Here is a 15,585-nt window from a genome sequence, read left to right on the forward strand (position 1 = left end):
AACAATATCTCCAGTCACTGATAAAGCGTGACTTTGACAGAGCCCGGAGAGATAAAAGGGAGCCAACACTTGAGAAAGGAGGGGACAACTTCCAGTGGGTTGTACTCCTGAGTCTGTACCATGCACATGTCCTCATATTTATGTGAATCCAGAGGTGAGTCAGAGAGGAAGTAGAAGGAGAGCACTGTAATCAGTGAGTCACTTTGCATATCCAAACTTCCTTTTACAGGCAAGTCAGGGGCCCTCCACTGTGTACAACCAGCACCCTATGGTGGCCAAAGGTGAAGTAGGAGCCTTCCATACAATCTGGGGCACCGTGCAAAGAGGCATCAGTTTCTGTGGTTATATTTCCTAACTAAAGTATCTGGGGTACAATTGTATTAAGAAAAACTCTATACAGATCGTAGCCAAAATCAAATCATGATCCACATAGCTTTTGTCCAGCCTTAGCAACACTGACAGAGTCTCTCAACTCCACAGGTAGGTTGTCTCCATCACTAAAACTAAAATGAGAAATGCCAACTTTACTTACAGCATTATTACCTATTTACATGCGTTTACAGACACATGTAACATCAATACAATTCCTGTAAACAAGGCATTTTAATAAAGGCCAGACCAGGATTTGCATATTGCCATGGTGAGCAGGCAACTGGCTCTTGTCCTGCCCCGCCCAGAGTAAACATATCTCAGCCATATTCATATATGACATGGCACCAGCACACGCCGCAGAGCGTTCACCTCAAACATGACACAAAGAAGACGTACAGAGCAGAGATGTGACACTAGTTACAGGCCGTAAAGAAAGACTAAAAAAAGCTCACTTTTCTTGATCCTATTACACTGTAGCTGCACAAATAACTTTATATATCATTTATTTTGTCACAAACGATCTTTTGTAACTGTGCAAGTAGTTCAAAAGCTCAAAATCACACCACAAAATGTCTTTAAATGTTTGGACTCACTATTGTGCACAGTCGATGAGCTGGTACTCATTGGACCTCTCGAAGCATGCCTTCACTCCTTCGTCGTCCCACAGCTTCTTTGCATGATCAAAGAATTCCTGAAGAAGAAAAAAACTTTAGGAAAAACAGATAACAGACCATAATATATATTGAACAACAAATAAACTTGACAAACTACAATATCATGATGGGAACATCAAGCGCTTGGAATTAATTCACACACACACACACACACACTGCTCAGGGTAAACTCAACTAAAGTTACTTTAAGAACTGCCTCAGCTTTATAATGGATTACTCTTTATAAATAAATTCATAACATTAAAGAAAAAAGCCTCATTTTGATCTACACACTATGCCAACTTGGCAGATGTTTTTGTATACGTACATTAGAAAATACATGCATGTATTAAAATTTAAGTAAACCATATGTTCAGTAACTGCAGACATTTGGTCAATTTGAACTTGTACTGTGAAAGTTGTTGAAACTGCCATGACAACTGGATAGTTATATAAATAAAAACACCACATAGGAAATTACCCATGTTCTGTAAATCCAAAGAGAACTAATTGGTCACAGTATGTAATTTACACCAATTACCACACTTACAGTTACACACAAAGCATACATATGTACACACATCTGCCCACCACAACCACCGTCCTCTACTGTTGGTCACTGAGGTGTTTAGTAAAGGCTTTGGGTGCAGATGACTGCCATTCATTAATAGGTGCAAAGAGAGTAGTAGAATCTCTTATTCTAGTATTTGTACCATATTTTAGAGGCGAAGCACACATCTTTATTTTCAATAGAATCTTCATGTCTACATGATACAAATGGAGCTGCTGCAGTAAAGATGTGATTAGCCTAGCTTAGCATACAGACTGGAAACCGTTAGCCTGACTCTCTGAAGTAAAAAAACGACTACCAACACAGCCGTGGACAGTGACTGCGCACAACTTCCCAGAGTCTTGATGTCAAAATGAGTTTGCCAGATTTGGTACTGTAACACTGAGCCTGCAACAAAGAAGTATAGAGAAACCTGCGCTCACAGACCCAATCTAGCAATCGGATCTACAGCCAGAGACGCTGCACAAGCATACTGGTGGGAATACAAGGTGGATATACAAACTGTTGTTTGTCAAGAAATAGTTCCAGTATGCAACTATCCGTAAAACCACATTGTTTTTAACATTTTGGTCCAACTCTCTTCGAGGAAGCAAACAAGCCTATTTTCCATAAAGGTGAAGCATTCCTTTAACACCTTATGAATAGTATAAGTAGAATTATTTGTGCTGACATCTACTCAAGAACAAACCAGCACTTGAAAGACTAAAGTAACTCAGTTACAAATGGTCATGTGCATGCCCTTTAAAGTGCTGGGCATTCATTCTAAGTTTGAACAGCTTCTAACATTTTGCCTTTCTAAGGACAAGAGATACACAACAGAATGAATGTAGGCAACTCTGTAAAAAGTATTTGAATGTGAAAGCAGAAATACTGATTGTATCTTCCTAAAAAATTACACAAAAAGCTATTTGCAGTAGCAGAGGCTGCTGACTTGGGTTCTCATTTACTTCCTTGATACAGAACTAAATTGAAACTCACGACTTTCTCACAAGCTCTCTTGTCTGACCCGTAACCTAAAGGAACAAAGGCGTTTACTCTTGGAGGACACAACTTAAATGTGAAAAAATTCAGATAGCACTACAGTTACATTACATCTGCTAACATTTAGGAAACATAGGAATGATTCTGTGAAGGAAGATACACGTCTCAGTCGGAACTTTATGAAGGGAGCTCATCTTATCAATGACTTTGAGACATTTCCGAGGACTCTCTGTATTCCCTAAACAAAAGATGATTGGGCTAATGTCCCTCGTCGCCTCCTGTGCACATGTCTTTCAGATGGGCTCCTCCTCTAGCCAGGAACCACCACATGACTCTCTGCACTCAGCACTGGCTCTGCGCTCTGACCGGGGAGAGGGTGAAAGTAGCCCCGAACCAGAGAGAGCGAGGGAGAAGGAGCCTGATAAATGATCACATGCTCGGGGATATCTCCTCTCGGCAGATCCCGTGATTAAGTTCAACATGGAGGATCCACTGAAGTCTCACAGAGAGAGACGTTCACATTGGTTTACGTTTTTTGTTACAGATGAATATATACTAATACTTCAGGCACGGATGTTGTCATGTTAGGCGTGTTTACGTACATTTGACCAAAGTATTGTACATTATACCCATTATTTTGAATTCTATAACCATGGATCAGTTTTGCATTTAACTGCTTAACCAAAGTCTTGATTAAAAAAAGAAATTGAGGCCACATTTGCTTTCTAGCTCAAATTTGCTTCCACTTCTGTTACAGTCAAACTGTAACGCCTACCTCAACTAATATCAATAAGATTTAACAACATGGATTACACTTATGCTATTAGCTTTGCAGGTCTCAACATTTTGTTTTTACACCAGCAGACATCAAGGGGCTTGAAAACCCAAAGAAGGGCCCGACAAAGCTAGCAAGTATTGGGACTGTATGGAGGGAGGACGAGGGGTAGAGGGTGGAAGGGGCAGAGGGGGGGGGCAGAGTATGGTCCTCAGGGCTCTTTTCCACAGAGGCGTGTGACACTGGGCCTTTGAATAAATGCAGTGTATGCTGCAGTGCCCTACAGAGGAACTGATAACACAGAAAGAGACCAGGAGGGAATTTGTTTTAACACAAGCTTTTTTTTAACTCTTCCCAGTCCACCTCTACTCCCCCTTCCATCCAATCCACTGACATAAGATACTGATTCTCTGGTGACTCTGCTGTGACCAATTCTTAGTTTAGCCTTAGTTTCAATGTTAATCAAGTTATGTGTGATGTAATATTTATCTTGAATCATATAGGTCACTCTGACACAGGGAAATAAATAGCCCAAAGTTGTGGAGCAAATGGTTTGCATCGTCCGTCGCAAGGGGACACTAAAATTCCTATCGGGAAAGTTTTGAAGAGACCTTTGGTCTTGGAGCAAAATGTACAGCCACAAATCTCAAATCCCTCCATACATAGCCAGCGCCAGACAACCAGCTAGCTCTTCTGTTAACCATGAAACACCACATTTATTGAATTTGCATAGAATACCTATGTTAGCGCAAAAGGAGAGCAGGAGAAACTTTTCATCTTTCATAACATGGGTCCAAATAAAAAATGGAGCAGGCCGTTTGTACCACCCTTTGCCCCACATCTGGGATCCTCAGGTAATCAATTTTAATAAAAACAAGCTTCCAGGACTGAAGCTGTTAATCATAAAGAAATCACCAAGACACTAACAACAAGGGAATGCTATAATTATGGGATGGCCTGTAAACTGACATCAGGCATCAATAAGAAAGGACTATATGTGTGACCATGTCTGATGGAGAGAAAGCTACATGGTTTTAAAAACAGCTCATTTGAATGTGTTCCACTTCAGTCGGCGGACACTGTCGGGTGGCTAGCATAGCTACCACTGTGGCATTTGTTCTCATTTACATAGACGACCGTTTGTGTCGTGGCGATTTACATAACAGGGCAAAGAGAAACTGTAGCTAACATCTTCAGAACTATTTTGTTGTGTTGGAGGCATATGTTCTTAATATTCCTTAACTTTCCGTAAAGATATGTCACACTAGTCGTACAAGAACCATACAGAAAATAAATCCATCCCTTAGTCACATAGAAGAGACAACAACGTCTCCACCAACAGTTCAGTCAAAAGACCATGACGCAATGCAGCCGTAGTGCTGTTCGTTGCTGGTCGCCTTTCTATTTGACTAACCAGACACACCAAAACATTGTTCTCGGGCTCACTTTTCTTAACTGGAAAAAACTAGCTATGCTTTCACGTCAAATTATAATACACAACAGAAGGTTGAGTATAGCCTTCATGAAAGAAGGTAGAGAACACAGCAGATTGTTTTTTTTAATATTAACCCATAATATCCCAGCGTAAATGAAGGCTTGATCTTCCTCAGAACTTTTATTTTCTTTCTCCAAAGTACAGAAACGCTTTGATTAAATCGGTTTCGGTGAGTGTTCCTAGCAGAAAAAAAGCTAAGAACAAGCTGGGATTGTTTTTTTGAGAGTGGCAGCTAATAAAAGCAAGTTTAATGACTCATCTCCATGGTCACCACTATGCAGTTAAGCATTTTAGTGATGTGTTAAGACTTTCATATAGTTTCAGTAAGGTATGTCATATGATATATATCTTGAGCACGATGACTAGACTTAGCACCATTACGATTAGATAAATAATGTACAAGTCGAGAAAGTTCTGGACTCTTGGTCAGAAACAACAAGACATTGGAAGATATCACTTTGGGTTCTGTGATGAAAATTGTTCAGCATTTTCTGTCATGTTATAGAAAACATAATCTTTAGATGCAGATGAACACTTTCAAAATGGTACAACCAAAGCTATCACCATCAGTATCTCCACCTATACAGCAAGTGATTCAGGGAAATGTAGGAAGTCAATTATTGTCTACTTCTTCTTCCTGTCCACAGCAATACCATATCACAAAACAACTGAACATCATGTTTATCAGGAGAAAGTTTACATTTAAGATTCATGAACCTGGTACACTGTGACTTCATCTCTCCAGGTAAAACATATTTCCACATTTCACTAAGGCACCAACAGGGGAAAGCCACAGGTTACTGATTGGCCGTGTTCCTGCACTGCTGTATTGGATATCCTGCCTGGTGGCACTAAGTGACAATGTAGTGGTGACACTGACGACACTAGTGAAGCCTGAGACTGATGACAAGCACAGACACTCCAAACAGAGCCATGTTGTTCCCTTTGGCCTGGCCTGGCCGGGCCTGGGAACTCAACGACGGCACTCCCCATGGCCCCGGCCCTCACAAAACACAACATCACAGACTACTGCTGCCCTGTTAACACTCTCGCTGTGGGCCCTATCAGGAAAGTAACACCCAAATCCCTTCAATGAATATTTGTGTGATGTAGAGGTAAATAAAGTTGCAGAGAGGGAAGCTGGGAAATATAATTCAGCAGTTAAATGATGTTATGGATAAGACCTGAGAAAAACAGTAACTCCAAGGCCTGAATATTAGTTTCATTTTGAGGCCTTGTTGGGAAAGTCATATGTCATATTGTGGTAAAATAATAAGAGATAAAATACACAAGAAATTCTTTTTTTATAAGGTGAACAACTGCATACTTGATAAACATATTTTCCCAAAGATAAAAGACGCTGGGACTTTTCATTTTCATTATCGATTCATGTCAAAATCAGACTTCAAATGACTTGCTTTTTTCAAGAATATAAAACAAAGATTTGTATCAAATCGCACACCGGAGAAGCTGGAACTTGGGAATATTTGACATCAATACACTGATCTTTAGATCAATACACCAAAAGGAGACTGACCAAAAGGAGACTGTACTTGATTCATACACAATAGCATGTTTCTACTTTCATTTGGTTCCCATAAAAGCCTTGAGGGGGGGATTTGGAAGTTTATCTACAGCTGGGTCATTCCTGTTTTGCAGAGCTGCACAGCCGATGTGAAACAAGGAACACGTTCAAAATTATGTAAAACATTATCTACATTTCCAACACATGATCTTGCTGTATCAAATTGCTAATCACACATCGAAAAGAATACCTTGTGCTCCTACTTGCATTTAAATCCACATACAGAACATCTGCTCCAGCTACGAAGGAGAATCAAACCGTTGACCTAAATCACCTGAATCAACTAACTGTTGATCTGATACAAGTTAACTGGCATTTCCGTTCATAACTCCCAAGGGGAAAAATAAACCAATGCCCTTAGCTTGGGTTTGTTAAAAAGACCCCCACCACATCATGAAAGGAGTAAATCAAAGAAGAAAGGCAACATTATGTCTGTTGTGGAATAACATCTGACATCCCTGAGCTATATTAGCAAGATCTACATTGTTGGCCATAAAAACAGCAAATGCTCTCATCACATAACATTCAACACCCACACAAACACAATTGCATATTTGAAAGCCAAAAAAGCATGTCCTATCCAAGTCTCTCTCTCTCATATTTACATCTGCACACAAACTTTATGAACGCCTTACCTGTGAGTAGTCAAAGTCAGAGAGAGGTGCTATGCTTTTGATGTATTCGATTCTGAATTGGTCCTCTGGGTTGGCTAGCGGGACTGGAGGTATTAAAGTGCTCATTGCAGACACTATAGTCTACAAAGCAAAAGAAGTTGTGGGAGAAAAAAAAACAACAAAAAATAAGCATTAAGCAGAATGAATACAGGAAAATAATCTAATTGTAAGGCTGTTTAATAATAATAATCAGTCAAATGGGATTGCAGTGGGTGTAACAACAGAGACATTAAGCATATTTGGGAGGCGATACAGATGAAACTCACCACTATGGCATCCTTCACGTTTTTTCGAATATCTTGGATTTTCTGTTTCTTTTCTCTGCATGAAGACAGAATAGATGTGTAGGGCAGTGGTTACAAAAACATCAACTACAGTAGACCACAAATGATTTATCATCAAGTTGGTTATGCGTAAAATAGGGGTTACAGCCAGGTTAGACACTATTCTTAATTCAATTATACATACAGTACAGGTGTCAATGCTGAGAGTATGTACCAGCTAGCAGTGAAACGCAGGATGGAGTTCAGTAAAATACAAAAGTAAAGTGATATGATGGGTTGTAGTCGTGATTTTCCTCATTTATTTATCTTAAAAATGCCAGATTATGCCTGCTATTCACACACAAAATATATATCCTCCACATACACATAGTGTATTTTCATAGTTACAGGACTCTTGACATGTACTAGGCCTGTTTAAAATAGACCACTGGTGAAATCAATGCCATGCAAGGCCTTGCAGCTAAACAAATCATCAATAGGCCTGTGTCGATCACAACCTTTCACCCTCTCACATGAAACAGGAAACAGTGAATTATTTGGCATCTTTGTGGCACTGAAATCCTCACATATGTATGATAACTGTACATGTACACGAAAAATGGGGGAAAAATGAGAGAGAGAGAAGGGAGGGGGGGGAGAGATATTAGCTGCTTTGCATGGGATACTGGGCCCAACAGGCGCTGCAGTGCCTGGGGAAAATCCATTCACAGGCTATATACTCTGGCCTCGACAGTGTTATTCATTAGGAGGGAAGCCAAAAGAATAAGCATTACTATGATGTTTGAGGCGTTCATGTCGCTATTTAATAACTGTATCGAGCAGCACTCACTCCGCGTTGAAGCCGTTGACGTGTAGAATCCTCATCTGCTTCACAATGGTGCTTTTTCCGGACTCTCCCGCACCTTCGAAAACAGACCCACAAAAAACACGTTAAAATAGCAGTGAAATGCACACGAGCGGGGACATCCAGGCTAGCGTGAGAACCATACACGTTTTAGAAAACGCAAGCCAGTTAATTGTATGCTCTCTGGAGCTTCGCTTCCATCAATATCCACCCCCATGACATATTATTGCAAGCGCTGTCAAACGGGGCTACGTGTTCGGTAAACGAAAGGGATTACGGTTAGCTTACATTTCAGATAGCCATCACATTTAAATCAGCCTTACCCAGTAATAAGAGCCTGTGTGTGGCTTTGTACGCTTGTCTTTCCTTTTGCAACTGTTTTTCTATCTTTTTATTCGCCTCTCGTTGTGCCTTTTCGTCGATGCGTTGATCTTCAGTCTTGCTGTTGCCCAAACAACCCATCTTCCGTCGCCCTAACCCTTCCTTGTGGAATCGTAAAAAAATATATAAAATGACACCCGGGATGATTGTGTGGTTTAAAAACAACACAGCAATGAGTCTTCTGTAAAATAAAAAAAGGGGGAAAAAATTAAAAAAAATCTCTGCGAGGCTTCTCCGTCGGAGGGAGGAATACGTTTCCCCGATGCAATTCCGCTTTAGCCGCAGCCAACCGTCATCCAACCCGTTTGTTAGTTAACGAACCAACGAGGAATAACGACTCGGATCCACAGAGATATATCAAAAATACATATAAATAAGGAGAGAGAGAGAGAGGGTTTTCAATTCCTGGGAATCCAGTCAACTGTTCCTATCGCGTCTCCAACCCCTCTCTTCTCTCAGTATTTTTTTTTCTATCTGAATTTCTATCAGTATTTCTGTCTCTTTAACTCAGCACTGCCTCTCTCTGTGGCACCAGGAAATAACCGTGGTCCGTGGAGGTGGAAAACAAACCTGCCTTAAACTGTAACATTAACAACCCGCACTGATAGAGCATTTTATAACTTGTGTGGAAAAGGGAGAGGAGCCATCCCCGATTAAGTCCGTCGCTATCTTGCTATCAAACTAATCGGCAAAGGGGTGGAAACCGGGACGAGTGTCTGTGCTGGTCTAGAGAGGGGCTGGGTCTCTTCTTCTTCTTGGCTTCCAGTCAGTGAAGTGGCCCTGACACAAACTGGCAACCCGTTTACAACGTCTGTGTGCGCGTTGGGCTCTACCTATCTCTCCGGTTTATACTTTACAGGCCTGGGGGCCATCGTTGTAGTTCTTCCGCGAATGAGGACTACGTGTGGGTGGTGGAGAACGTATTCAGATCCTTTACTTAAAAGTGAAAGTACAAAAGTATAAGTTACGAAATGAACTTAAAGTATAAACAGTGAAAGCGCTTTTACAAAATGGCCCCTCTCAGAGGTTTATACTGTAATAATACACGTATTAAAGCCTATACAGTGTAGTAAGTAAGGGTATTCACTCAAGCTCTGTACTTAAGCACACTTTTGTGGCACTTTTACTTTATACATTACAGGCCTGGGGCCCATCATTGTAGTCCTTAAGAGGACTACTATTTTGCAAAATGGCAGAGGTTTGAACTGTATTAATATATGTATATTGGGTACTAGTTCCATTTGATGCAACCTCAACTTCACTACACTTCAAAGAAATATTAGACTTTTATCACTGCATTTATTTGAAAGCTTTAGCTTTAGCTTCTTAGTTGCGTTGCAGATTCAGATTATAAATACAAAATAAATGCACTAATGCACAGTAAATACATATTTTATTATAGATTAAACTACCCAGTAGTAGCCCAAATTACCCAGTAGTAGCCCAAATTAGCTCCACGTTTACAAGTTGCAACATTAAATTGATGCAGACATTAATCTATCAATGATTAGATTCCAATATCATATACATTGTACTGAATTAAGATTATTTTTACTTTTATGTATATTTTGATAGTAATACTAATATTCTGAATGCATGACTTTTACTTGTAACAGAGTATTTCTACATTGTGGTATTATTACTTTCACTTAAGTAAATATGTCTTCCACCACTGGTTACAGGCCATCATGGTAGTTATTAAGAGAATGATGACTAGTATGTAGTGGAGGATATACTCTGATTCTTTACCGAGGTAAAAGTAGAAATACCCAGTGGTGGATAAACAACTCAGATCTTTTATTTTAAAATAAGTCGCAATACCACAGTGTAAAAATACCATTCAAATACTATTCAAGTTCTGCATTCAAAAATAGTACTTACGTTAAAGTACAAACGTTTTGGCATCTAAATATGCTAAAAGTATTAAAAGTAAAAATAGTCATAATGCAGAAAAGGGCAATTATATTATAAGAGTACTGCAACTGGCAAGGGTTGAATAAAAGAGCAATATTGGCTTCTAAACTCATGGAGTAGAAGTATAAAGTAGCATCAAATAAAAATACTTCAAGTACACAAAAATGTTACTTAAGTACGGTACTTTAAGTGCATTAAGACTAGTTTAATGTCAATATAATTTTGTACAATATGTATATTAATTGATAACATGTCACAAGTGCATATAACTGACCTGGGTCCCTCTAGTGCATGAATACTTTCACGTTTATACTTTAAGAACAATTTGTTGCATGTTTTTACATTGTTGTATTGCGACTTTTACTTGAGTAAAGTATCTTCTTCCCCCACTGCAGTGAAGACAGTAAATTAACAGAAATCTATCATATTGACCAGTGATTGTATACATTGGGGTCGGGATGTCTCTTGATGGGTTGTCAGATAAATAACAAGATCAGGAAGTAAACACATATGAACAAATAAATACATTTCAGGCCAGCAGCAGGCACTGGCCAAAGCATATATATTCCCCTCAAATCATGTCAAATATAACAACAAAACCATAAGCCATTTACAGTAAATCATCTTTCTGTAAAATCATTATTATAAGACATACAAATGACATTCAGTTTGATTATGTCACCATAAAGTCATCATCAAAAGTACTGTAAGTCCCAACGGGTAGTACAAGAGCTTTATAGTAATACCTAAGACAATAAAACGTATACAATCAATCTTGACGTTTTTATGGGTAAACAATTAATATACTTTTCCTGTCAGAACTTTTCACAATATAATAAATAATTGTACAGTGGCGAAACATCTCATGCCAACTTTTGTCATCAATATTTACCTGCCAAAGACTATGAAATACATCAAGGCTAAACTAAAGACCACCACAAGACAAGACAAAGGGTTTCTCCCTGGGACCCTTCATCTGAGAGTGTGTCTGTTATTTGTCTTGACAAATGACTTCTCTTGTTTTTAACAATGTATGTTAAAGTTTCAGCTCCAAATATTTTTAAAAAAACATCACCACCACCACCGCTCTGTCAGTGTTAATGTTGTCAGCATTGTCTGACATTTATGTTTCGCTTGCTGTGCTTTCCTCTAAACTCGACCAACATGACAGGTGGGTTTGTGCAAGTGTGACTTAACCGTAACCACAAACTGCACTTTACATGTACACAGGCATTGTGTTATTTGTAGGTAACAATAGCATATGTATTCCCATTATGAATGTAAATATGTGTGAATCAGAATCAGATATACTTTACGCTTATATCATAAATACTCATAGGTCACTCAAACACATGAGACATCCATGAATTGGTGTGCCATGTAACAAGGAGTGGGCTGTTATTGCCTCCGTTATGCCAACATAATGCAAATACTAGTTTTATGTAGTGAAATGAGTGCAACACCATTTTTTGTGGCATGTAAATCACAACTGGAGCACTTACTTCATCTGTAGTGGTGTGAAAATAGTACAACCACCAGCCCCCCACACCCTAAATAAAAAACAAAACTTGTCTCCCCACCTCAGAAAGCAAGGTCAAAACAAGTGAGTGGCCCACATCACTCTCTAGTGGTTAGAGGCAGCACCGCATTCAGCTCCCTTTGAATGACACACAAGCAGGCTTTGTTACATAAATGATCTTCCTTTTTAGGAAACACTATCTGATATTTATGTTTAGCTTGCTGCCGCTTCATCCTAACTAGACCTACTAGACAAAAAAGTGTGTGTGTGTTTGTTAAGGCTTGTGAAGGTTAATCTGATTTCAAAAATTCATCCGCTGAAGAGGGGAAAAGTTACTCCTCGTCAACTTAAATCTGAGTTTAAGATGTTTGAGGAGGATTTTGTGACATTATAACCAGTCTGGATGCCAATCGTGTTCCAGTATGCAACTCACACAAATGTAATGTGGAAACTTCCAGTTCACATACACTGATAATTAGCATTGCAATCAACATCTTCTGTCCCGCAGTTAGACTTTTGATATGAACAATACCTGCATACTGTTCGAGTCTGGATTCTTCAATCAAAAAGAAAGTCATTTTACACATTCTTAATAAGGTAATTTCACTTTTTTTTGTGAGAAAACCCTAACAGATACAAAAAACATATTCAAAGCATATGTCTTCCAACATATTCCACAAGCTTTCACCAACACGATATTTGTAGATATAGAATAGAAGCAGCTATTTTTCATAATTAATGTCTCTTTCAGTATGTGTGCATGTGCGGTGTTGGAGGAAGTGTTCAGATCCTTTGCTTAAGTAAACGTAGCAGTATAACAATCTAAAAATACTCTATTGCGAGTAAATTCTGTTTTCAAAGTCTGACAAAGATGTTTTAACTATTTACAGATTGAAAGTAGAACTGTACAGCAAAATGGCAACCACAGAGGCCCTTAAAAATAGCTGCTCATCAATGATCAACTCGACAATGCACAGTTTCTTTTTCGAGGCTTTGCAAAATTATTGCACTTAAACAATTACACTAAAATATATGTTGTCTGGGTAAAGATTACACCCTCCAGTGAACTGTTACAATAAATCTACCACCACTTAAAAGCTATTTTTTTAACCTATAAATCTTCCACACATATCGCGAGCCCCGAATGCAATTGAATCATGCACTGTAAAAACGAGGCATACATCCAAATGATATCCAGCTAAAATTAGCCTCCCGGAATCTGTTTTTACGATGCTGGAAAAAACTTTATTGCACTCTCTTAAGGTGCAGAGGCTCTTTATAAAGTCTAAATTACACTGTAGGCAAAAACTGAAGAACATTCACAGTCCAATGTCCTCTTGCTGTGGTGTGGTTCTCTTTGATTCAGCTGCTACATCTGCTATCAGTACCATAAACATGACAATAATTAATATTTCAGCATGACCTGTTGGGCATTACATTAACTGGGAATAGCAAAGTTCAGCAATGGTCAAAGATAAAACCTGTTTAGACGGAAGCAAAGTTCACCTGACTCTACTGGTATTTGAAGGGGAGGGCCACTGAGCGAGTTTTTCCAAAATATGGCTTAATGCACACACACACACACACACAAAAGAAACAGAAAAATCTGTGACTTCCAACAGGCTATTAGTTGTCCTGCCTGCCTCAGTTCAGACATCGCTTCTCTTGAGTACTACATTGCTTGCAGACTGTTGTTTAGGCTCATGAAGGGTGATAAGGCCGAGATATGAAACAGCCAGTTAAGGACATCTAAAAAAGCTGTAACAAATATTATCACAGGCCTGTACAGAATGTGATCCAAGAAGCCGAACAATAAAGTGACTTCCTTTCCAAGAAACAATCTGAGCTTGTCCTCCAGTTCCCATTTATTCTCGTACTGAAGTATAAAGAAGTCAGATTTTATGAATTTTTCTCTGGTCATACTTTTTTTTTGGTAAACAATAGTGCCTTCAAATAGCACACTGTTTCACAAGAGGAGGCCCAATTATGTGGAAATCTGGTGATATCTTTCATGGCACAACATCTATTATGTATTTCATATGTCTACAACACAAACTCACAAAGTTCTATTTGAAGGCTTTTGACCTCCGGTGGTCACATCACAACTCTGCTTTATTTTGATTAAGATAAACCATCTAGCTTTGCTTTAATGGTTGGTTGGACTACTTTGATCTATTTCATATTGAGAGAGCCTGGACAGCGACATGGTCAGAAACCTTTTGGGGACGAAATTTCTTGTTCTCTCTCTCTTGTTTTAGTAGCTGTATACAATACAAAAATAATAATTGCAAATACACGTAACTATGTTGTGAAATACATAAATACATGTTGTAGTTTACTTCTGTTCTATATCCATTATTACATTGATTAATTGATTGATTGATTGTTTTGTCAATAAAATGGCAGAAAGTAGTGACAAATGCCCCTCACAATTTCCTCCGAAAAGCTAATATATTGAGAAGCTATAACCAGTGACAGTGACAAATTTGCTTTAATATGACTTGAACAATTAACTGATTATCAAAATAGTTACCGGCTAATTAATATCCCACAGAAAGATTTATAGCTTAATCGTCTCGTTGTTTCAGCTTTATAAATGAAAAAGCCATATGCTGTTTGTTATACTGTCACACCATAACTTACAAAATAAATCAGTCACTTTACTTTGAACTTTGATTCAGAAAGCTTCAATCTGGCAGGTTTACTGCACCTAATTAGAATTCAGTCCTGTCAGTCAAATACCTTTCATATACAATAAACAACGACACTGAACCTTTCTGTATATGAAAACAAAAACTTTTGCAGTGAGACATTTATGATCAATAATTTGCTTTTTTAAAACAGGTGTTTTCTACAAACTACCCACAATTTGAGAGTCGAACCATGTCTAAAATTATACTCCAAGATACCAAAAATGTGATTCAATATGGTGAGACATTATAAAATGTAAGTAACAAATAAATTAGACTAGAAGGATAGATTCGGGCTCCAGCACAAGCTGAACATGGCAGCCCGCAGAGGATAAACATTAGCTCCTTATGGCTATCGTTATTCAACCAAATACCTGCAGCAAATACAAACAGATAAAGTGACCCAGATTAGCCGCCAGCATACGTTGCCTTGAAATGCAACACTATTTGAAAGGTGTCCACTTTCAGAGGAACACAAACCACCTCAGTCCTCTGGCATGCAACAGGAGTCCTATACTGGAGACCTGGAGGGTATAAAGTCCTGAAATGCCTCTTAAGGAAAAACCAGAAGAGGCCTGTGGCTGATGGCGAAGGCTTCTGGGTGCAACAGGACAGATACAAAATAATTGTGATTCTAAAGTGGTGAAGAAAGCCGCCCAAACCATAATGACAAGCTGAAATGACACAGTAACAGAGGTCACGCTCACTGTATAGCCTTCAACAGTGGCTCATGGAAGGAATGTACGACACTTCCCGATGTGACTTCATTAGGATGAGCCAGTTCTTCCTGTGTGTAATTAGTGGGAGCTGTTTACTGAGGAAATTAAACTGGTCGCCATTTATTATA

At 38.9% G+C, this 15,585-nt stretch overlaps 1 protein-coding gene across 2 annotated transcripts in view; it reads right to left on the reverse strand.

Annotated features, from left to right (window-relative positions):
• LOC117746160 (guanine nucleotide-binding protein G(olf) subunit alpha) overlaps positions 1-15,585 on the reverse strand; it is a 43,314-nt gene that overhangs the window by 23,884 nt on the left and 3,845 nt on the right. The window contains exons 1-5 of one of the 2 annotated variants that reach the window (XM_034555085.1): positions 8,558-9,390; positions 8,220-8,292; positions 7,373-7,427; positions 7,068-7,187; positions 966-1,063 (exon numbers count right to left, since the gene is read on the reverse strand). In XM_034555085.1, the coding sequence (XP_034410976.1) occupies positions 966-1,063; positions 7,068-7,187; positions 7,373-7,427; positions 8,220-8,292; positions 8,558-8,696 (485 nt within the window). In that variant the 5' untranslated portion in view covers positions 8,697-9,390. Of the gene's footprint in view, positions 1-965; positions 1,064-7,067; positions 7,188-7,372; positions 7,428-8,219; positions 8,293-8,557; positions 9,391-15,585 lie in introns of those variants that run through there. The other variant, XM_034555084.1, reaches the window with a different exon arrangement.

The sequence above is a fragment of the Cyclopterus lumpus genome, chromosome 17 (genome assembly GCF_009769545.1).
Source record: "Cyclopterus lumpus isolate fCycLum1 chromosome 17, fCycLum1.pri, whole genome shotgun sequence".
NCBI classification, from domain to species: Eukaryota; Metazoa; Chordata; class Actinopteri; order Perciformes; family Cyclopteridae; genus Cyclopterus; species Cyclopterus lumpus.